Source organism: Vicugna pacos, chromosome 32 (genome assembly GCF_048564905.1).
Source record: "Vicugna pacos chromosome 32, VicPac4, whole genome shotgun sequence".
Classification (NCBI taxonomy): Eukaryota; Metazoa; Chordata; class Mammalia; order Artiodactyla; family Camelidae; genus Vicugna; species Vicugna pacos.
The window spans coordinates 23455001-23477201 of record NC_133018.1 but is presented as its reverse complement, the minus strand read 5'-3'; the positions used below and the strand labels follow the sequence as shown (position 1 = coordinate 23477201).

The 22201-nt window shown below is 53.2% G+C and overlaps 1 protein-coding gene and 1 long non-coding RNA gene across 17 annotated transcripts; one reads left to right on the top strand and one right to left on the bottom strand.

Annotated features, from left to right (window-relative positions):
• Positions 1 to 6421: 6421 nt before the first annotated feature.
• LOC140690853 (uncharacterized) lies at positions 6422 to 11935 on the bottom strand. Its single transcript, XR_012066185.1, has 3 exons — positions 11794 to 11935; positions 9154 to 9358; positions 6422 to 8855 (listed from the first exon to the last, which is right to left on the bottom strand). It is a non-coding gene; the product is annotated as an uncharacterized lncRNA (long non-coding RNA).
• Positions 10454 to 20362, top strand: LOC116276602 (uncharacterized). 16 transcript variants are annotated; one of them, XR_012066180.1, is made up of 5 exons: positions 11848 to 11982; positions 12073 to 12165; positions 12999 to 13191; positions 13678 to 14371; positions 18892 to 20362. XR_012066180.1 is itself a non-coding variant. In XM_072952942.1 (4 exons), the coding sequence occupies exons 1-4, from the start codon at positions 11246 to 11248 to the stop codon at positions 15998 to 16000; spliced, it is 792 nt and encodes a 263-aa protein (XP_072809043.1). In that variant the 5' UTR covers positions 10454 to 11245; the 3' UTR covers positions 16001 to 16942. The 16 variants fall into 16 exon arrangements, 10 of the variants coding, with proteins under 10 accessions (XP_072809043.1, XP_072809036.1, XP_072809037.1 ...); XM_072952942.1 differs by lacking the exons at positions 11848 to 11982; positions 12073 to 12165; positions 18892 to 20362 and adding exons at positions 10454 to 11542; positions 15882 to 16942 and having other exon boundaries at positions 12999 to 13156; positions 14154 to 14371; XM_072952935.1 differs by lacking the exons at positions 11848 to 11982; positions 12073 to 12165 and adding an exon at positions 10460 to 11509 and having other exon boundaries at positions 13102 to 13156; positions 14154 to 14371.
• Positions 20363 to 22201: the final 1839 nt, after the last annotated feature.

Here is a 22201-nt window from a genome sequence, read left to right as displayed (position 1 = left end):
TACGACACCAACGGTGATGCCACTTCCTCCTGATTCTTCTGACGATGCTGCCGTGCTGGTAGGAAGCCCAAGCTGCCCCCGTGGAAGGGCCACGTGGAGAGGCCACACGCAGGTGTCGTGTCTGACAACCTGGCCGAGCTCCCAAGCCACAGGAAGCGAACGCCGGGCAAGCAGGCGAAGACACCGCCGGGTGAGTCCAGCATCCAGCTGTTGAATCACCCCCAGCCTTGGGTCTTCACAGCTGAGACCTCAGACGCTGCAGAGCGGAGGCAAGCCGTCCCCGCCGTGCCCTGTCCAAATTCTCAACCCGCAGCACTCGGCATAACAAAGCGGTTGTCTTCCGTCATTGGGTTTCAGGCGGCTCCCATGTAGCAATGGTGACTGGAACACCGGGGGGCAAACATTTCTTGAGCACCTACTGTGTGCCGGGGACGATGTTAGGCGCAGGATGAACGACGATGAGCAAGAGCAGGCAGGAGTCCTGCCCTCGCGGCATCTCCACCCCAGCGAGCCCGGAAGATGAAAGGCAATCTGAGTTCTGCCTCTCTCCGTGCCAGGGTTTGTTTTTGTTTCTGTTTTGTTTTATCTTTAAAAAGAGGAGAAAACTTGGACTCGATCCTCTTTGGCCCTTGATGCTCTTGCCAAATGAATTAGCCCGAAGTATTTTGGTCTGGCCGGGCCAGTTTCGTGCAGCCTGCGCAGAGCTGGCTGTGACTCACTCTCTGCGGCTGACGGGAGGACTCACGTCCTGGGGTGAATGTGTTTTGGCCTTCGGTTCCATAGTGTCTGACCTTGAAGGTGGGGCATCGCAGAGACCTGTGGGAAAGGTGAGGGGCCTCGGGCCCTGGGCTCTGAGTCCCAGCGGGGTCTCCACCTTTGGAGCCATGGCTGAGCATCTGGCAAGGCAGCCGGGTAGTTGGGAGAGGATAAACCCCCACTCACAGGAAAGAAAGATTTAGCTTAGGCAATAGACGTGGAGCCCAAGCACGGCGGGCAGGTGCCAAGGGCTGGCAAGCCGGCCTCGCCGGCTGGGAGCTTCAGCTGGGGTACCAGAAGCCCTGCCCGCAGCGTTCCCAGGGCTTTTCCGGAGGCCAGTTGGGGATGGTGGTGGGCGGATGGAAAAAGCCGATTATTTCCCTGGTTTCGGGCCAAGACTCAAGTTTGCAAACTCTGTGAAAACAAACACAAGAGTGAATGTTCCCAGTCCCAGCATGACAGAAAGCCATCCGGAGGGATTCCAAGAGGGCAGCTGCAGGATGGGAAACGGTTTGGAGAGAACCTGGAAGAGACCCCAGGGCTGCGTGCCTGTGCCCAGGCCTGGAGGTGACTTTCGCATGGGGGTGAGAAGTCCGTGCCAGTGTCCGCTCCTCAGGCTGGAGTGGCCGGGAAGGGTGGGCCTGAGGGTCACTGCAAGAATCGTCTCTGCAGCTGGTACCCCAAAGCCCCCCAGACACTGTGTCATGCAAGGGGGCACGTGGTGGCCCCGCTGACCTTCTAGTAAACAGATGAAGCCCAGTGTTCCTGCAGCATACACTCGTTTTGACACTCAATACCCCTTTCTCCATCTCTCGGTATCAGCATCCGACATTTTTCGAGGAGCTCTCTCTCCTTATTCACATACTCCATCATTTGCTGTCTGCGGGCATGGTCATGGGACCCGGACCTGGCCAATCAGAACACTGCACCTCTCTGGCCACATGACTGGTTGGGGGATAGTCATGTGACCCAGTTCTGGCCAATCACCATCAGGCTGAGAACTTCTGTTCACACAAGTCAGGGTGTGAACATTTTGTCTCCACTGGGTTTGAAGCAGAGAGGATGTCAGCTGGGGAGAGACCCTGCGGAGAAGGAGGACCGATGGCAGAGGGCAGGACTGGAGATGGTTTTGATGATAGTTATTTTAATCTAACCGTGCCCCGGACTCTTCACTTCCCATGTAAGTGAGTCAAGACATTCCTTTTTTGTTTGTTTGTTTCTTAAGCCATTTTGAGTTGGGTCTTAGGGTCTTGCAGATGAAAAAGTCCTGGCTAAAACCTATCCCATCTCCAAAGTAACAGAATGTATCTTCCAGAGGGATGTGCGTCTTGCCGCAGAGCGGAAGGAAGAGGCATGCGTTAGAATTGCTGGATGAGATTCTTTGGCTTCCACAACAAACTACCCCAAATTAGTGGCTTAAAACAACAACCGTTTTTATTTTCTGATAGTTTCAAAGGTCAGAAGTCCACAGCAGGTTTCGCTGCACTAAACTCGTGGTGTCAGTGGAGCTGCGTTCTCTCTGGAAGTTCTGTGGGAGACTCCATTTCCTTCAATTTCCCCAGCTTTGAGAGGCGCCAGCATTCCTGGGTTCATGCCCCCCTCCTCCATCTTCAAAGCCACCAGTGTCCCATCCCTCTGACCCTTCTTCTGCCATTGTGTCTCTTCGGGGCCACGGCTGGGAGAGGTTCTCCAATTTTATGTATTTCTGTGATGAGACTGGACCCACCTGGATAATCTGGGGCAATGTTCCCTCTCAAGTTCCTTGACTTTAATCACGCCTGCAGAATCCCTTTTGCCGTGGAAGGTAACGTAGCCATGGGCTGTTAGAATGTGGACGTCCTGCGGGAGTAGGGGGCAAGGAGGACCTGGCTCTGCCTCTCGCGGTCGCAGTTACGATTCAAGCATTTATTATGCATGGATTCTATACTGTACTCTCTGGGGAGGACGGAAGGGGTTATGAAAAAGTGAAAAAGAAAACAAAATCAAGGAAGCTTGGTGAAACAAGAGGTTCAGAGGGTCCCACAGTTGCAGGTTTGATGTTTTAAGAACTCCAAAACCTAACGGGCTCTCCCTGTACTTGCGGGCTCTTTGCTTACAGCCCAGACAAGAGTCACTTTTTCCTTCTTTGATTTTTTGAAAGACGTGGAGAGAGATTGGTGGGATCATTTCCAGACTGAGCTTGAGATGTTAAAAGATGTTAGGAAGCTTCTCTTGGGTGAAGCTTTTTCGTAACCAGCTTTATTCAGAGCCTTTTCCTCCCTGACTGGCTGGCCACACCCTTGCATGTGGTTTCCTGGTGTGGGTATGAGATGCGTGACCCAAGTGTGGCCAGGAGGGAGTGCCTGGGAGGAGACTGGGTGAAGCTGGCGGGCCTCACCTGTGTCCCAGTTGTGCTAAGGGCAGGCCCATCTTGCCCAAGCAGATCTCCTCTGGTCGTGCCCGGCTGGTGGCCCATCACTCAACTTACCCAGTGACTCCCATCTTGGGGACAAGTCATTGGATCAGTCCCAATGCACTTGGGATAAAGCCCACACCGTTTACCGTGGCCCCCAGCCCCCCCGGGTCTGGCCTCCCCATCTCTTAGCTGCTCCCACTGCTCACCCCTGCTCCCCATGTGCCACCCCTCACTGCCTGTCCTCTGTCCCTTGAGATCCTGAGCTCTGTTCCACCCTCCAGCCTTTGCACGTGCTGTTCCCTTCCCCCAGAATGTACTTCCTGTTCCTCATTCAGATCTGTTGTCACAGATCTCCTCAGAGAGGCCCTCCCTGATCGTCCTTTCCAGCATTTCCATCCTGTATCTATGTCCTTCTTTACAGAGATGATCCTTCCCTGCAAGCGCCTGCTGATGTTCCACCCTCTGTTTCTCTGCCTCTTCCCCACCCCACCTGCCGTTGCAGAGTCACCGCCACGAGGACAGGACCATGTACCTCTTGTTGACAACGCTCCACAGATAGTAGGTATCCAGTAACAGTCACTGGGTGAGTCCAGAATGGGTGGTGAGGGAGGCCATATTCATTCCTGGAGTGGGAGCCAGCCTCCAAGATGGCACCCAGGCCTCACCTCCCAACACTCGTGCCCTCGTGAGTGTCTCTCTCATGCAGATCAGAGTGGGGCCATGTGCTTTCCAAAGCTATCCCAACAAAGCCCTTGCAGCTCTGCTTCAGTGTCCTGGAACACCTGCTTCCAGAGATGGAAGATGTCCTTCTACCTTGAGGCCAACCTGTTGGAGAGGCCACACGTGCCCTGATCGATGCTGCTAGCACAGCCCAGCCTTCCAGCCATCCCTGTTGACTTGTGAATGACATCACTTGGGCGCTCAGGAACAGCCCTTCCGATAGCTGAATACCTCCAAGGAAACTCTGTCCATGCCAAGTGGATGAGCCTTGCTGCCTTCTGGGCCGACAAAATTGCACGATAAAATTAAATGGTTGTTGTAAGCTGGTAAATTTTGTGATTATTTGTTACACAACAGTAGATCATTTGAGCCCTGCTTTCTATGTGCATCAAATCTAGAAGTTGCTTTTTCTTTTTAATTTTTAACTCCAATGGCCACAAAAACACAATTAGTATCTCCCATAAAACAAGAAACATATTAATTCCAAGAACTTAAGCCCTCCCTTCTCACTGAGTTGAAGATGCCATTGATTCTGTTATTTTATGTCTTCTGAGACTAAATATGACACACCCAATTTCAAAGATGATAAAATATGAAAAACATGTGTCTTAGAATTAGTAAAATGCAGTGAGATGGCACACTAGAGTCCAAGAATCACATGATAATTATCCCCAGCAAAAACATGCGCCCTGCAGGAGACAGGGAGAGAACCCCAGCTTGCAGGGGGCTTAATCATTCAGCACTAAAAAGTGGCCAGATGTGGTCACAACACCCAGCTTCCACCAAATCCTGATTCCCACTACTCCCCAGCTGTCTTATCTTGGGCAAGTTGTTAACCTCTCTGAGCCTCAGTTGTCTCACCTATCAGATGGGGTAACTGTAGAACCTATAATGTAAGGCTGCTGGGAGGATTAAATACAATAATGAACATGGAGTACTTTGTGCTGTGTCTGGAACCCAGCAAATGCTCAGAAAATGATGAGGGTGATGATGGTGGTGATGGTGGTCATGATGGTGATGATGGTGATGATGATGGCAGTGATGGTGATGATGGTGGTGATGATGGCGGTGATGGTGATGATGATGGTGGGGATGGTGATGACAATGATGATGAGGATGATGTTGCTAGTGATGGTGCTGACTTTTTTTTTTTTTCACTTTTCCTGATGTATCTTTCTTGTTGATACTCCACTAATGATTCCATCCTGGTTGAGGCTGGCAAGTTCTCTGCCTTGCATCCTTTCTGTCCAGAGGGCATTTCATAACCTCAGCCAGGTCTGCGGGGGGCACAGTTTTATAGCCTTCCTGAGAGCCTTCAAACCCTCCCCTCCGCTGTGTCCTTTCAGGGGTCCCCTCCTGCTCCCTGTCCATAATCACTTCCCACACCCTCCGTTTTCTACTTTCAGTAGACAGTTTTAATTCCAGCTTGGGACAGTAATCTAAAAATGGCCTTCCCAAGACCACACTGGAAATAGACAAGATTTTTTTTTCATTAGAGCACTTTGTGCTATTTGGTTTTGTATTATCTGTTTTGTTTTGTATTATCCTGTGCACAAAGTCCAGCCTCCCGGACAGTTTTGCAAACTTCTTGAGACCGATGACTGCATCTTTACTTTGCCAAATGCAGGTGAAACTCTACAAATATCCTGCATCTTGTGAATGGAAGGATGTTTCTTTTATCAACAGCATGCACTGGACCCAGGGGATACTGTGCTTGATAACAAATGTGAGTTGAATGTTTTGTTTAAAAAAATGGAGCATTTGCCATTGAGCCCTAGTTTAATATTTATGACAGCATCGTGGGGTGAACACTGCCATTTGTCCCGTGGTACAGATGTGGACATGTGGACTCAGAAGGCTTAAGTGGGTTGCCCAACGTCATACCAGCTACTACTTAAGATAACACATATGACTGCCTGGTAAAGGGTATTGTTTTGTTAGTCTTATTATTATTGCTGCTGTCACATTATCCTCTACTTCTCTCCCAGCACCCAGAAAAATTCTGTTGTCTGAAGGCCTTCAGTAGATATGCAACAGGAAAATCTTGCACGAGTCCAGCTGCAGTTGGGAAAGGCAAATCACTCCATTTTTAGTTTTCTTCTTGATTGCTCCCAGTCCACGGATGCCTCACCCCCCGCCTCTCACACCACCACTCTGGGTGACTACACTCTTCCTTCTGTGACTCAAAACCGCTCATCAAGGTCCCACGAGGATTCCACCTTGACCTTGTAGGTTAAGAATCTGGGGCTTCACCTGCCCCCTTCAATGGAAATCGTGAGTTAGAGACTTCTGACCCTTCGCGTGTAACACATAACTAAGCTAACAGCCAAGAAGTCAGATCCAATTTTCCAAGTAAAACCAATGCCCAGCTATTTATGAGGTTTCCATTCAGGGCAGAGTTCCTGACTTCTAAGCATTCAGGCCAAACAATCAAAGGGACTTTCCCGTTGTCAAATGAGTCCTTTAGAATAATGACTAGCTTTTTGAAAGTCAGAGATCACCTTGTTTTTTTAATTGTGGTAAAATGCATGTAACAAAATGAATCATTTTAAAGTGTACAATTCAGTGGCATTTAGTCCATCCGCAACGTTGTGCAAATGCCACCTTTACCTAGTTCCAACCATCATCACCCCAAAAGAAGACCCCCGTGTCCGTACGCCATCATCGTCCCCCTCCAACCCCCCCTCCTCAGAGGCCCTGCGGACCAGCAACCTGCCTTCTGTCTCTGTGGATTTACCTCTCTGGTGCGTTTCCTATGCTGTGTCGTTTCGGTGCCCGGCTTCCTTCACTTAACCTGGCGTTTCCAAGGTCCGTCCACACAGTCCCTCGTTGCTTTTTATGTCTGGACACTATTCCATTGTATGGCCTGAACACAACTGTGTCTGGACCCCTCACCCATTGACGGGTATTTGGGCTGCTTCCACGGGGGTTGCTTTCAAGGAGGCAGCTCAGAAACAGCTCTGGGCTGGGGGCCTTCTTGGTGAAACTGCTCTGTTACCGTCCCCTCTGAAGCCCCAGGCCTTCCCTGGGGAACCTGGCTCACGGGGCTGGTGGGAGAATTGGTTCCCCACCCTCCCTCAGACCTAGGGTCTCAGGGGGGCCTCCAGTGAGGTTTGGGAGAGGCTTCCTCCACGTGGAGCCTGGAGACCTCTCCTACCCTAGGAATAGATTTGGCCTCAGGAGCAGCTGCAGAATGCCGGCCCCACCCTCGGTGACCGGCTTGTCACCGGGCTCCAGGGTTCACTTCGGTGACCCTCCAGCGGCTGTGGCCCTGGAGGTGCTGACTAGTGCAGGGCGGGAGTGGGGGTTCCGAGCAGGCCCTGTTCGCCTGCACCCATCAAGACCCTGGGGAAGGCAGCCGTGGGTGTGCAGAGGAAGCTGCTTCTAAGCTGCCACAAGGGTGCGTCTGCAGTGTGAAGGAGCATCCGCGAGACATGGCTGCAAATAGACTGGGGCCCTAAGTTGGGACTTGACACGTGGGACTGGGAAGGGCATGGGAGGAGCCCCAGGCGGCCCCAGCCAGCTGGAGCTGCACCCAGCTTTCCAGGCCAGGTGTCAGATCTGCAGGGCTGGCTCTGGGAACTTGGTGTCCCAGGGCCCCACGAAGGCTCGGGAAGGAATGGCGTCCCTGGCCCTGCCAGTGGGCAGAATCTGCTGCCTGGGGTCAGGCCACCAGGGAGGCAAGGGCAGAGTCACCTGGCCAGGAGGAGCCCGAACTTCCCTGGGCCAGGCCTCCTGCTGGGAGGAATGCTCAGCCGCCAGCTGGGACGGCCCGCCGCCTCCCCCGGCTGGGCTTGGGCGCAGCTGGAGAGGCCAGACAGCTGGTCCTGGGAAGCTGCGTGTGAGCGAGAGTGCAGACCGTGTGTGAGCGTTAACGAGCGTGAGTGAGTGAGGATGTGGGAGAGGGTGTGGATGCGTGCAGACGAGTGTTCCAGCGTGTGTACGTGGGTTGTGTACGTGTGCCGTGCATGCACACGCGCTGAGTGTGTATACATGTGCAAACAAGTGTTGGCCGTGTGCATGTGTATCTGTGTGAACAAATGTGTGAGTGTGTGGGTGCGTGTGCAAGTGAACAGATGTGTAAATGTCCGAGTGTATGTGAGTGTGGGAGCGTCAGGCGCTGGCTGATTTCAGCGAGCGGAACCAAGCGAGGATGGCGCTCTGACAGTCTAACCGTGTGGCCCACACATCAAAGGAGCGGCCCCCAGCAGCCAGGCAGCATCAAAGAAAGGAACCACTCTTAAGCACCTACTGTGCGCCAGGCTCTCGCCTGGGCCTGCGGGAGCGCTGTAAGAAGGAAGCAGACCTGCTAGTTTTCTTCGTCCTGGAGGGTGTCACGTGCGGCTGGTCCTGATGGGGAGGGCGTGATCGCAACACAGATGCCAGTCTGCCCCGCCGTTTCTGAGCCCATCCTCATACCCTCTGCTGTGTTCCATGCAGAGGCCGCCTTGAACCTGCTCTCAGCCCGCACGTGGGCGGGGTTATGGCCCCCCCACCCCGACATGTGACGATGTGATGGAGTCTGCAAAGAGCTCGGAACCGTCGCAGCTGCCAGCCTCCAGCCCAGAGCGGGCCGGCACGTGGGAGGCGGGAGCCCACAGGGCACGTAGCAGAGCCGGCAAAGATGGGCGGCTCGGGCCCCGCCAGTGCCACCCCAGCCTCCCCTCCGTTGCGAGCCTCCTGCCCCCCACGTTTCTAAACCCCAACCCCAGGCCACCCCAAGCCGCCTGGATGGCAAGTCCCGTCTTGTGACTTTTATGTGAAAATGAGAAATCCAGTTTGTCAACAGGCTGGAACTCCTTTCATCCCAGCCTCTACTCCTTAATTGGACGGGGGAGCTGGTTCCTTTGTGCATCTCTGGGGGTGGGGGGAGGGAATTGCTCAAACTTCCTCCGGCCGAATGAGAAATAAGACTTCAGTTTTTGCCAAAACTTGTTGTGTGAGCCGCCAGGGACGATGCATCCGGAAATCTGTGATGAAGAAACTTTAGGGGGGAAGAAAAGGAAAAAAAAATCAAAGGAAGGTTTGGGGAAAAGAGGCCAGGGGTTTTCCTCTGGTTTCTCCCTGCGAGCCGCACTCCTCCCGCCGGCCCGCCCTGTAATCTTCTTGATTAGTTCTGCTGGAGGGCAGCGTCCAGGAGACCGCCCACTGGAGCGGGGCGGGAGGGGCTGAAAAGTGAGCCAGACGCGGGTTTGCTGGGGGGTCGAGCGTGGCAGAGGCGGGCTTGGACGCCCTCTTGGAGACCGCCTTGTCCCCCGATCGTGATTTCCCGGGGGGCAAACCTGTGTCTGGGGTGGCTTTGGGGGTGGACAGGAGTTCCGGCTTGTGGGTCCAGAGGCTGCATCTGCCCGTTCCTTCCCAGCTGGACCTTTGTGGAGGGAGGACAGGGCCCTGGGAGCTGTCGGTCGCTGAGCAGAGTCACGGTTGGGGCGGAACGGGGCTTTGTCTGCATCACTCTGCTGTCCCGGCTGGACACAAACCTGGAGGCTTAAAACAACACAGCTTTATTCTCCTCTGGAAGAGGCCTGACCCAAGTCATGCCGGGCGGATTGCAAGGTGTCGGGGTGTCGGCAGGGCTGCACACCTCCAGAAGGCTGCCACGGGGAGAGCCAGGCCTTTCCCAGATCTAGAAGCCACGGCCCGCATTGCTAAGCTTTCGATGCCTTCCTGGAATCACTCTGACCTCCAGCAGTTGTCACCTCTGCTTCCTCCTCCGACCTTCCCGCCCATTTCATGAGCCCCCTACTCTGTGTGGCTTAATCCAGGGGACCCCCCCATCCCTAACCTGCCCCGCCAGCACCGTCGCCTTCCCCATGGCCACAGGTTCTGGGATGAGCATGCGAACATCTTTGTGGGGAATCACAGGGTCAAAACCGAGACCCAAGCAGCCCACTAGAAAGGGGACGTTCCCTGCGTCTCCCATCAGCAAGAACTTCCTCCTGACCTGCTCCCTTAGCGCCTACCGTGGCGCGTCCTGGATTTCAGGCCGGCCCTGGGCACCGGGGGCCGAGGGGCGGCGGAGAGGCTGTCTCGCAGAGTCGAGCTGTCAGGGAATAATCCCAAACAAGCTGTCAGGGAATAACCCCAAACAAACACTCTTCATCAAGGATCCCGCAAGGAAAGACTTCGGCCAAACAAGAGATGGGGCCTTAGAAATGGCGTCAGTGTGACTACCAGAGGTAAGGGCCCCCACTTTGACTGGAGCTGCCTGGAAAACAGCAGTTTTCTTGAGGATTTAAAAAAAAAAAAAAAACCTGCACACAGACCCTAGGAGCTGGGAGAGGCAGAGGGGCCGCCGCGGCAGGAGCCCCTAATATGGGAGGTTTGAAGGGCGGCTCCCTACTGGGCCTTATGCTCCGAGGTGAGCGTCCTCCCCTGCTTTTCTAGAACATTCTCCATCGTCGTGGATACCAGGGCTGGCCTGGCCCGGGGGGTTCCCGGAGCCCCCCCCCTCCTCGCCCTCCTCCTCGGCCTGGCCCGAGCTCGCTTCCGGAGCGGACCTCAGGAACACCCACAGCCAAACGGACAAGAGGACAGACAGGCCTCAGGAAGGAAGGAGGGGCACCCCACCAGCCCGCTGCCTCAGCCCGCCGGGATCCAGGGCTTCTAAATAAACCGCGAGGTTATCCTGGGCTGACACCATTGTGCCTGGGATGTGGCACACAATGGGGGTGGATGGCATTGAAGCAAAATTCATCCTTTGCATTAGAAAGAGCAAGTAGCACTTAGTAACCAATGTCAACACCGTATTTTCTTGCAGAAGTTGCCTGGGTTTTTCGGAAGAAACCCTGACATTCTGGATGGGCCCCGTTTCTTTCGGTGGTCACACACTCTGTGATCAGAGAAGTAAAAGTCAGCGTGGTCTCGAGGCTTCCTGCCTTAATAGACTGCGGTGGACTTCAGACAATGCGAGGCTCTGCTCTCCGCTGACCACCAGCCCGGGACAGGCCCCGCCCCCGCCCCCGACCCGGCATCCGGGGCCTGTTTCCAGGGGGAGAAAAGAGCAGCGCCCAGCGGAGGCCCCAGGGCCGCGCGGCCGGGCCTCCCGGGGGCTCTGCTGCGGGGCCGCCTCCCCGCGGGGCCCAGAGGCTCTGTCCGCCCCGGGGACCGGCCCGGCGGGGAGCGCGGAGCCCGCGCGGCTGAACAGGGCAGCTCTTTGAAGCCCGCGAGCCTCTCCTCATGGCGTCGCCCCTGCTGCTCACAAGAAAGGCGCCAGCGGGTCAGCCGGGGCGGAAGGGTGAGCAGCTCACGCCAGGATGGCCGCGTGAGCCCCGATGCGCAGCTCGCCGGGGTGGGAGGCCCGGGAGGGGCCGCTGACGGACAGACTTCAGGGTCAGCTGCACCCATGGGTGGACTTAGAACTGATAACTTCTCATGCTGAGCTCGCTGGCCCACGAAGAGCTGAGCCAGCCCCGAAATGCGTTGGCGATCACCCTCCTGCCACAGCTCCTGGCTTGTCTCCGGGAAGGTCTGCATCAGGAGGCGTGCCAGAGCCAGAGGTCCCTTCGCTGCTCACCCAGTGCTCACTGGGCCCCGCCCACGTGTCCCCCGGGGGTCGTGCGAGGCCCTGGGACCTGGGCCGAGCCCTCAGCTCCAGGACGGTGCCCCGCCTGCCGGCAGGAGTCTGCCTTCCGGGTGGTGAGTTCCAGCCCTGACTCTGCCCCCGACCAGGTGACTTTCTCCGAGCCCTTCATCCTCTACCTTCTAAGACTGGGGTGCAAATTAAGGAGGGAATGCTGGCAAAATGCTCGCTTCATGCCTGGCACAGAGTTGGACACTTACTAGCTATTATTTATTTTTATTATTATCATCATTAATCGCTGGTGTGGTTAAGACAGCATTTAAAGGTCATTTAGAGAGCAGGATGTTAGAATTCAACAGAGCTGTTACAGGAACTCAGAAATCATCTTGGAGAAACTCACCTACCAGCTGCCCCCAAAAGCGGATTTTAGGGGAACGTGATTACCCTCTGACTGGCCATCAAGAAACCAGGGATGACAGGATGGGCGGGCGGGCCTCCCGGGGACACACGTCCCTCCACACCTTTGCTGGTCCCAGGATTGCCTTCTCCTCCCGTTCGCTGGCTGCGCGGCCGGGAGAAGGATGAGCAGGTGAGGATGGGGTGGGAGGGAGGACGGGAGGGGTGAGCCGGACGGAGTGGGCAGGACCTGGGAAACTGAAAGACGTGATTTCTGATCCAGGCTGCTTCCTCCTCTTCTGGACGAAACGCAGAGGCAGGATCTTTCAAACCCTTCCTGCGTCTGAGTTTTTAAAATCTCAGCTGATGCACCGAAGTGAGTCACTGGTTCCAGGTTGGGACGGAAATGCCAATCTGCTCCTCCCCCACCCCCACCGGTGCATTTCCTTCTGGTCATTTGCCCAATTGTTAGACGTCTTAGCACCGAAAGCCGAGCGCTGTGTGCAGGAAACCTTTCCGGGCAGAAACTGCAGACCCATATGGTGATCCCAGTTCATGGGCAAAGGGACAAAAATACCCTCATAATTCTCAATATGATTTACTTAATATGAATCCTTAAAAATTTTCGGCTTAACTTTCTATCTTGGCTTCACTCTAAACAAAAATAACTGTAAAATAACCACGTGGAGGTAAATGCAAATGGTTTTCCTGTTAATGTTGTAAAGGCAGGAGTCCGTATGTAATAATATCTACCTGCATTCCACCTAAGATCTCTGTGTGCCAACAGAGGGACGTACCGGCACTTAGACAACTCTGGAACAGTGGAAACTGCAGTGGCTTCCAGCCGGCGGGCCTGGTGTGGCCCCTGCTAGCTGTGTGACCCTGAGTCGGTGGCTGAACCTCTCTGGGCCTCAGTTTCCTCATTTCTCAAACAGTGTGGTAGTGAGGGTGAAATTGAAGGGGTCATTGCTGGCACCGAGAAGTCCTTCTAAATGGCTTGCTGAAGTCTGACCATGGATGCACGTGGTCCAGGAAGAGGAAAAGGGGAGGAGAGAGTTAGCAATAGCCATCACTGTGAACGTGGTTCTGTGTTCACCCCGGTCCCGCTTGTCTGTTCTCACGACTTGCTTTATACGTGTTCATTATCATATCGATAACCCTCCATGGTTTTCATTTTTATGATTCCCATCGACACCTGGGCAAAAGCAGACTCAGGAAAGAAGCTGCCTTGACCAGGGTGGTACAGCTGGAAGGTGGCAGAGCCGGGTCCCGGAAGAAGCCCTGATCCCAAAGCCTGTGCTCTTCTCCGCAGCTCTGCATCCTCTGTGTGTCAGGGCGGGGCCGGCCCGGAGAGCAGCCCCCTCCAGGTGAAGCGGGAGACGAGCTGTGTGCAGGGGCCCAGGTCTGGAAGACGGGGTCTGGGTGGGGATGGCAGGGATGGGATGCGGAGAGGGAAGAGCGGACACTTCTGGGTCATGGGCTGCACACGCATCACTGAGCTGAGCATTGCCCACGTTTACCGACCACTTCACTTCCGTGCTCCATGTGGGGGCCCGGCCATCACCCCCACTTTGCAGATGAAGAAACAGAGGCCCAGAGAGGTCACGAGACATACTTGCAGTCACACAGTCAGTGAGTGGCAGAGTCGAGCTTTCAGCCCTGCATTCTGCCTTTAAGCCTTTCATTTATATATATAGTGTATGTTCTCTAAATCTATAAACATACATGATACATAAATACGTAAACATGAAATACATAATACATAAATATATAAAATATAAATGTAAAATATATAAATACAAAGTAAATATATACACATAGAGAGAGAATCCATAAACCATCACAGCTTTAAAGGTGAAAAACTTGGTGATTTTCACTCTGTTCTCAGAACTGTCCGGCCATCACCACCGTGTCTCATGTTAGACCAGTGCCATCACCCCAGAAGGGAAGGTCCCACCCGTCAACAGTCCCTCCCCAGCGTGGCCCCAGCAACCACTAACTGATCTCTGTCTCCATGGATTTGCCCGTCCTTAAACCTGAGTCCAGGTTCTCCAAGCTCATCCACGGTGTGGCGGGCGCGTGCGCCACCCCTCCTTAGGGCTGAGCCGGGCTCCGTTGCGTGCACAGGCCACGCCTTGTGCATGGACCGTCGGTGGAGGGACATTTGGGGCTGTTTCCACCGTTGAGCCAGTGGGGACGGGGCTGCCTTGCTGCTCGAGTGCCCATTTCTGGGCGGACGTGTGGTTTCCTGTCTGCGGGGCACACCTAGGAGGGGGACTGCTGGGTCACGTGGGGCCACTCTGTTTAACCTTCGCGGATGCGCCAGGCTGTTTCCGCAGCGAGGGCCCTCCGTCTCCTCACCAGGGGTCTGCATGGATCTGACAGCTACTGCGAAAAAGGCATCAGGGTCGTCCTGAGGGCCTCTGGGCCACCAGACTCCATCCTTTCTGGACTAGAGCCCTTCCTCCCCACACCAGGGATGATAGTTCGCCTCTCAGTGACGGTTCTGCGATCTCCAGGCTACAGAGAGCCCCATCCCGAGGTCACGCTGCTCCACGGGGCCCACGGGCAGCCGCTCACTGGTAAGTGCCAGGGCATGAAGACGTGTCCTGTGCCCCAGTTGGGACAACTCTGCAGGGCCATCCCAGCCTCAGGGCCCCCGAGGGGTAGGGAGGGCTCCCAGTGACCGTGCAGCCACTCAGCCTCCGCCTCTGCCCAGCCTTCTGTCCTCCTCCCCGTACCTGCCGCCCTGCTCACCTGCTGCTGTGTGATGAACTGTCACCAAGTCCAGACTCCTTCTGCTTGCCACACGACAGGCCAGCACATCGGGAGATGAGGTTTTGGGGCAAGGAATGATGACTTTATTCAGAAAGCCAGCAGACCGAGAAGATGGGGGACTAGTGTCCCAAAGGGCCATCTTGCCTGGGTTAGAATTCAGGCTCTTTTTATACTGAAAAGGGGGGGGTGTGTGGCTGGTTGTCGCAGGTCCTTGGTGTCGGAATCCTTTGTTCTTGCATCTGTCCCTGTCGGTCAGGTCACGATGTCTCTGTAAACCTCCAACAAGACACATGTGACTCTCTGTCCTGTGGCTTTTTGTCCCTATATGAATGGGAATGTGCCCTACCCTTAAGGTCAGAGCCTTGAGAACGGGCTCTCCTGTATGTTTCCGGCTCTGGGCAACATTCTTTTATAAAAGGTGCAGAACCAGCCTGCCTCAGCCCAGGAGACAGAGCCCGGGGTTGGAGCTAAAGAAATAGATCTCATAAAGAGTCAGATGTGTTCTTCCTTATTGCAGAATCGCCCCAACATTTAGCAGCTTAAAACGACAATAGTCATTTTATGACATGTCCGGGGGTTCTGGACAGTCAGGCCGGTCCCCCTTCCCGTGCAGTAGGTGGCAGAGAACTTAAGGACCAGTCTAGTTGTACCAAACACCGCTGAGGTCACCTCAGGCCTTGCAGGATTTGGCTCCCCAAACCCAGGCCCTGGTACCTGGCAGGCCCTTGGTAAGTGTGTGTCCACTGAACTGAGTGGTGAAACTTCCTGGCCTCTTCAAACTCAGAAACAGAATCAGCTTGTCCCGCAGATCGCCTGTTTCTACGACATTTATTCTGTAGAAACATTTGCATCCTAATACTCTTCATAATGCACTTTCCACGTGTGTAAAATGGGGGTAATAATAAGAGAGCATCACACAAGTCAGCTCAGACAGCGCAACGCGGTTGTGTCCAGCCAGTGCCTGGGATGGAGCAAATCCACGGTGAATCTTCTGTTCCTCTTTCCAATGCTGCGTCTATCACTAAGAGTTCATTTTTATAAAAATCCCCACATTTTGAAATTTTGGAAAATCCAAGACTTTGTGCACCCAATAGAAAAATGGTCCCTGTTCAGGTTAATTTCAGCTCACTTGGTCGGCCTCATCCCCTAAAGAGAGCTGACTGCTTGTGGTCCACTTTCCATGGAACTGTTGACAGGATGCAATATGATCGCAAGTGCAAAGATCCTGGGGTAGGGCGTGACTCCCAGTAATAGCTGAATAAATCTCAGTCCTCGTATCAATAATTACAGCTCTCCATTTTCCTCCCCCTTCAGCTTCCCCTGGCTTGGCACTGCCGGGATCCACCGGGTATCTCTCATCTCCAAAAGTTCACAACTGCTTGGAAACGGAAAACTTGCAGGGCCTGAAGCCGAGAGAAAACACACGTGGTTAACTGCCCATTAATCTCTGTCAGTCTGTAGCTGCAGACATCAGACACTGGGAGGCAGAAAGAACGAGTCACAGGACTATTTTCCCTTAAGCACATGTTTCATATTAGAGATCTGGTGACTAATAAAAGCGCTCTGCAGAGGGAGAAAAGGAGACAAGTGTGGTACAGTTGGTGGGTTGCCCGTATAATGTGGAACTGCTGAAATGTAACGGGGAAGGAAAAATCTGACTCCGCAGTCGATCTGTTCCTTTGGCTCTGACCCTGGGCGCTGTTTCCTGGGCTGAGTCAGGCTGGTTCTGCACCTTCTGTAAAAGAATGTTGCCCAGAGCCTGGAATAACCATGACAGCCCTTCTCAAGGCTCTGACCTTTGAGGGTAGGACACGTTCCCATTCATATAGGGACAACAAGTTGCAGAACAGAGAGTAACATGTGTCTCGCTGGAGGTTTACGGGGACACCATGACCTGACCTATGTGGACAGCTGCAAGGACAAAGGATTCCGGCACCAGGAAGTCTGCAACCACCAACCACACCCCCTCCCCGTTCAGTGTAAAAGGAGCCTGAATTCTGACTTGGGGAAGATGGCTCTTCAGGACATGAGTCCCCCATCTTCTCGGTCTGCTGGCTTTCTGAATACAGTCACCATTTCCTGCCCCAACACCTCATCTCCCGAATTTTGGCCTGTCCTGCAGGGAGCAGAACCGTTGGACTTGGCGACGTGTGTGTCTAATCTACGTGTATAAATGTGCTCGGTGTCCTTTGTGAGAGTAGTTATATAAGTGCCCACGTCTGTACATCTGTGTCTCTACTTAAATACATGCACACACCTTCTGCTTTCCCTCCTCAGACGGTAGCACTCTGCTCATGCAGTTCAGTGTTTTACTTCATTCACTTAACCATACGTTCTGGAGATCAGTCCTTACCCCTTGAAATGCCTTCACCTTACTGCACTGTGTAGACGGGCCCTCCCTTATGTTATCATGTGACTGGCCACGTAGGCTGCCTCCCGTCTTTGGCTATGATACATATGCCATGTGGATGTCACGTGGGCAAGCCTTCCTAAGTCCGAGTCTTATTTCAGGGTCACATCGTACGTGCGTTTCAAAATCGGATACTAGCTACCCTCCCTGTAGGTTGCCCCCTTCAGGTGCACGTCCATCGGTGACATGTGAGAGCAGGTACGGGTTGTAAGCAGCTGCCCAGGAGATTCTGGTGCGCAGGGACGTGTGAGAGCTGTGATGCTTGGGGCAAGGTGCTGCTATCAGCTTCCGAAAGCCGCGGCCGAGGAAAGGCTGAGGGAGGGCTGCTTTGCAGGTGGATGTTGAAGGAAGAGGGGTCATGGACCAGCCCAGCCGAGCAGGAGGGCCGGCTCTGTGATGGCACGTGTGAGCTGAGAAGAGAGATTCTGCTTGCTGTCCCAGGACCGGGGCTTCGCCGCGGGGGTGAGGTGGGGGTGCCCAGGGACTGGCCCGCCTGTCGGGACATCCCTCCCTTTCAGCTGAGCGTCCCGGACTGTGGTCCCCTTTCCACGCCTGGGTTGTTCCAGCCACCGTCATCACCACTCGAACAATGGCAAGGGTTCAACTCCCCGAGCAGGTTTTTTTAATGTCACGGTTGGTTACGTCCTGGGGAGAAGTGGCTGCAACTCTGTTGTCCTGCTAAAAATTATGTTTCTTATTTTCAAATGAAATGCTGTGCTGTCTGGACTTGGCTTCAAAATAACCCACAGGGTAGATGGAGTGAGCGAGGGTAAAGATAGTACCAGATCGGCCCTGAACTGATGCTCACTGACGCTGTCTGATACGTACACAGGGATTCATTACATTTTTCTTTATATATATATATATATTTCAAATTTCCTATAAGAAAATTTCCAGTAAATGTTCCTGGCCAAGATACAGAGATGGCTAAATGCGCTCTGGTTCCTTCCAGCCTAGTCTATGAAGACATTTGAGTGGCAGCTGCGAATGTAAAGGGCCCAGGTTAAAACAGAGTTGAAAGCCACTTTTCCGTGCCATGGGCCCCCCCCCAATTTCCAGAATCCTCCCCCTCTTTCATCTCCTAAAGACAAAAATTCATCAGAAACTCTCCTGACAGCACCTAGATCTCTTGAATGGGCTAGAAAAATATTTCAAGGTCTCAGAGTAATTTAATGCCCTATGAAAGTAAAATAAATTGTGTACAAATAATTGAATAAGCTCGGGGAAGTAGGGGGCAAAAAAACATTAAGCATGTCACAGATGGCACCTCCAGGCAGTTTATCAAAGCAAGTTTCATAATTTAACAAAATCATCTTGGCATCGCACACAAAAGCCCGCCTGTTTGATCCTTTAATAACACTGCTTAGCACTTTCTGGGGAGCTGGCTTCCAGCGCCCGGGCTGTTTCCAAGCATTAGCTAATCAATCATCAAAAGATACTTTCCACGCAGGCAGGCAGGACTCGGAAGGCTCTCTTGATCCCCACGGATGTGGCAATGGAAGTTAAGAGGCTTTTGCAAGGTCACAGAGGGGGCAGAGGTCACAGCTGGGGTGGCAACTAATGAGTCTCGGGTTCCGTCGGTGCTCCCGACGGCGCCCCTGCTGCCCCGGTCCCCCCGCCCGGGCAGCGCGCAGCCCCGTGCTCAGGCCCCGGGCGCTGGCGGGCAGCCTTCTGCAGCTCGGGGCTGGGGTCTCGGTCCAGAGCCTTCACCTGGGACGCCTCCGTGCTCATCGCAACACACTGGCGGCGTCCCCGAGAGCTCTCCTGCCGGCGTCGGGCAGTGGCCTGTGTGTACTTTCTTTTATGGAGAACAGAAATGCGTGCTTTTGATCAAATATCAAGGAGCCCTAGCCCTGATTTTTGTCCAGCAGTTCACATTTGGGGGACTATATATAGATTTTTTTTTAATTATAGGAGGAATATGTGCACAGATTGAAGGAGCCAATGCCTCAGAAGGGCTCCAACGTAAAAGAGAAATGGCACATACGACGTGGCAGACCGTCGCCCTCCCGGCCCCGCCCCCGGGAGAGGGGCTGCGCTTGGAGGCTCACTTCGGAGGAGAGGGCGGAAGGGACAGGCAGTGCCTCGACGGGGAGGCGCCGCGGGAGTCACGGCTGCCGCCCCCAGGGCCCCACGCGGGTGGGTGTCCGGGGTCCCGAGGTAATGCGAAGGGGAGGGCGCGCCACCTCTGCGGCAAACTCCCCCACACCCAGTCTCACCGTGAGAAAAACCATCGGCAACGCAGATGGTGGGGCGGCACCTCTAACACACCTGACCAGCACGCCTCCCACTGTCGGCAGAGGTCCTGGGAAAGGAGGAAGGACTGGACAAGAAGCGTGCGAGGGGACCCGAGGGCTGCAGGCAGTGCGGGGCGGGGCCGATGGATGCTGGGACCAGAGGGACGTCAGTGGGAACACAGGCGAGATCCAGGGAGACCGCGGAGGGCCGATGATCGCACGGTCCGGGAGCTTTGGGTGAGGAGACAGGACAGCGCTGGGGGCAGCGGAGCGGGGTGAGGGACATGCAGGAACTCTCTGCACTGCCGTTTTTCTTTCCTCCACAAAATGAAGACACTTCAATTTTTAGAGCAATTTTAGGCTCATAGCCTCTGTGTACCGTCTTCACAGATTTCCTGTAAATCAACAATGTTCCAAATAAAAACTTTGTTTACGAAGAAACGAAAGGTTAAAATCTTCTCCCATCGTGTCTTCTGTCTCCATTGACAGAGGTAATCACTGTCAACAATTTCTGGAACATTGGTCCAGAATTCTGTGATCCATATACTTAAAAAAAAAATTTTAACCAAGACTGGGTCCTATCAGTCAGAAACCTGCTTTGGTTTCTTGCCTTCCTCATTTAATTTACGTCTGGGCGATAATTTTGTGGTGCAATAGAGCTGGACTTCATTCTTTTCAAGTAACATACTGTCCTCTTGCCAGTGTGTTCCAGTAATTCACTAAGCCAGATTCCAATGGATAGACCAGCTATTTTTGTTTTTCTTTTTTTGTTTGTTTTTGTTTCTTACTATTGTAACAAGACAGCAGAAAAAGTGTCTCAGAAAAAGTCAATAAACACAAGGGGGTAGAAAAAGGCTTAGCATTATTAACAATTTTAAAAGTATAAACCACAACGGTGCTGACATACTATTTCTAATCTATGGGATGGGCAAAGATGGAAAAGTTTGGCTGTAGCCAGCCCTGGGGAAGGTGTGGGGAAACACGCTCTTGTATTCCCACTGGGAGAGTCGGAACGGGTGGGAGCACTTCGGGAGCGATTTTGACAACACCTGCCCAAAGCTTGTCACCCGTGGGGGATGTAGTTAACCAGGAGGGAGCTGGGGTCTGCAGCCTAGGGGAACTTCCGGGAAGCTGGCAAAATTCTCCTTTCTGAGCGTGGTGTTGGTGACAAAGCTGTGTTCACTTTGAGAAAATTCCTCGAGTAACACATTCATGATTTCGACACTTCCCTGTATGTTACACTTTAATAAAAAGTTAAGATTTCAGCAGATCGCCTGCCCTCCTTTCACAAGAGATGCGTAGGATGAAAAGACGGGGAGGACTTTGTCATCATCCTCTCCCTGGATTACATATCTGGTACCCACAGAAATAGTATAGATAGACAGGTAGGAAGGTAGATGGATAGATAGACAGATGGACAGACAGACGGACAGACAGATAGATGGATGGATGGATGGATGGATGGATAGACGGATAGATAGATGGATAGATGGATAGATAGAGAGAGAGAGAGAATCTTCAAAAAATCTGCTACTAAGTTTAGTGATTTCTTATTAATATGATATTATACTTATTTATTTAAAAAAAACCAGACAGAATCATCCCTTGACCTGAATTTCTGCAAGTGGGCTAATCTGATAATGTAGACAACACACTAATTGAGGTTCTTTTTGTTTCCTAACTGCAAAGATTTAAGAAAAAAAATTCTTAGAGTGTAAATAGCGTAAGCAATTGGAGGTTGGGTTGGGAAAAGGGGGAGTGAGATGGAAGTTGACGTAGTTATTGGGTTACGCTTAATAACTCCACAACTTTCAACAGAGTCAGTTAACTGACCTTTTACTTGGGGAATATCCACAGTGAAATCAGACCCTGCCACATTCGCCAAAACCAGACTCAGGATCTGGAGAAAACAGATAAATGGGCGTCTGGGGGATGCTTGTAGCCAGTGCCTGGTGTGGAGGTGGGCAACGTGCTGCTGTAAGAATAAGAAGCAAAGGCTACCTCTCCCCTCGCAGTACAAGCCCAGGGTCGTGCTTGGGCACCGAGGAAACACACTGAGACGGACGCTCTGCCCCAGAGGGGACGTCAGCAGAGCGGGATTGGAAACCCGTACCCACGAGTGTTCTCATAAGGCCCCCAGGCAGTTCCCAGGACGGCACCTGCGAACCCCGGTCCCAAAGTTACACGAGATACGCATCCTAGTGAGCGAAAGGCACTGCCCTCCTCCTCCGCGCAGACGTCACCCGCCTCCCGCCGCCCCTCCCTCCCTCCAGTCAAGACCAGCCTTTCTTCCGGCTGCTCTTTGATAAAACAAAGTCCCCTCTGATTTCCCCATAGTTTTCTAGCTTCTGTGTGCCACACGAGCCTTTTACATTATTAATAAAAGTTTTGAATTCGGTTACTTTGCTCCGGAGTATGAAAGCTTCTCTTTGGGGGACTTTGAAACTTGCAAGATGCAAACTTTCCATTAAGGCACTTAGAGGCGAGCAGGACGGTCGTCTCCCTTTGAGCATCGGGACCGCCCACGGAACCAGCAATCGTATCTGCACCAAAAGAAAAGCACCAGAGACGACGGCTCAAAGAGCTCTGTTAGTGTGCGGGATAATTAAAAGTTTGCTGCCTTCAGACCGTTGCTGTGGGAACAATGCTGGGGTGCATGAGGCCCTGGGGATCTATCCTGGGGCAAGAATGATTTGGGATGTTTTTAAGGCTGTGTGCATTGAAGAGGGGCAGATTGGTGGTGGGAAGGTGGGGAAGGGATGAGTGCTTCCAGACAGTTCCTTTGGCTCAAATCATGTGCCCAGAAGAAAATTTGCAAAGCTGTTCATAGTGGACGAGCAGACTCCTAGTGCATTGTCGCTTCAAGATGGAACCGTCCTCGTATTAAACGTTTCCTTAAGAGACTGACTTTTCTCCCTTGTCAGCTGCAAACAGCAGCGTCCAGACGCACACCGGTTTGGGATGAGCGATCAGTTTGTCTTCTGCTG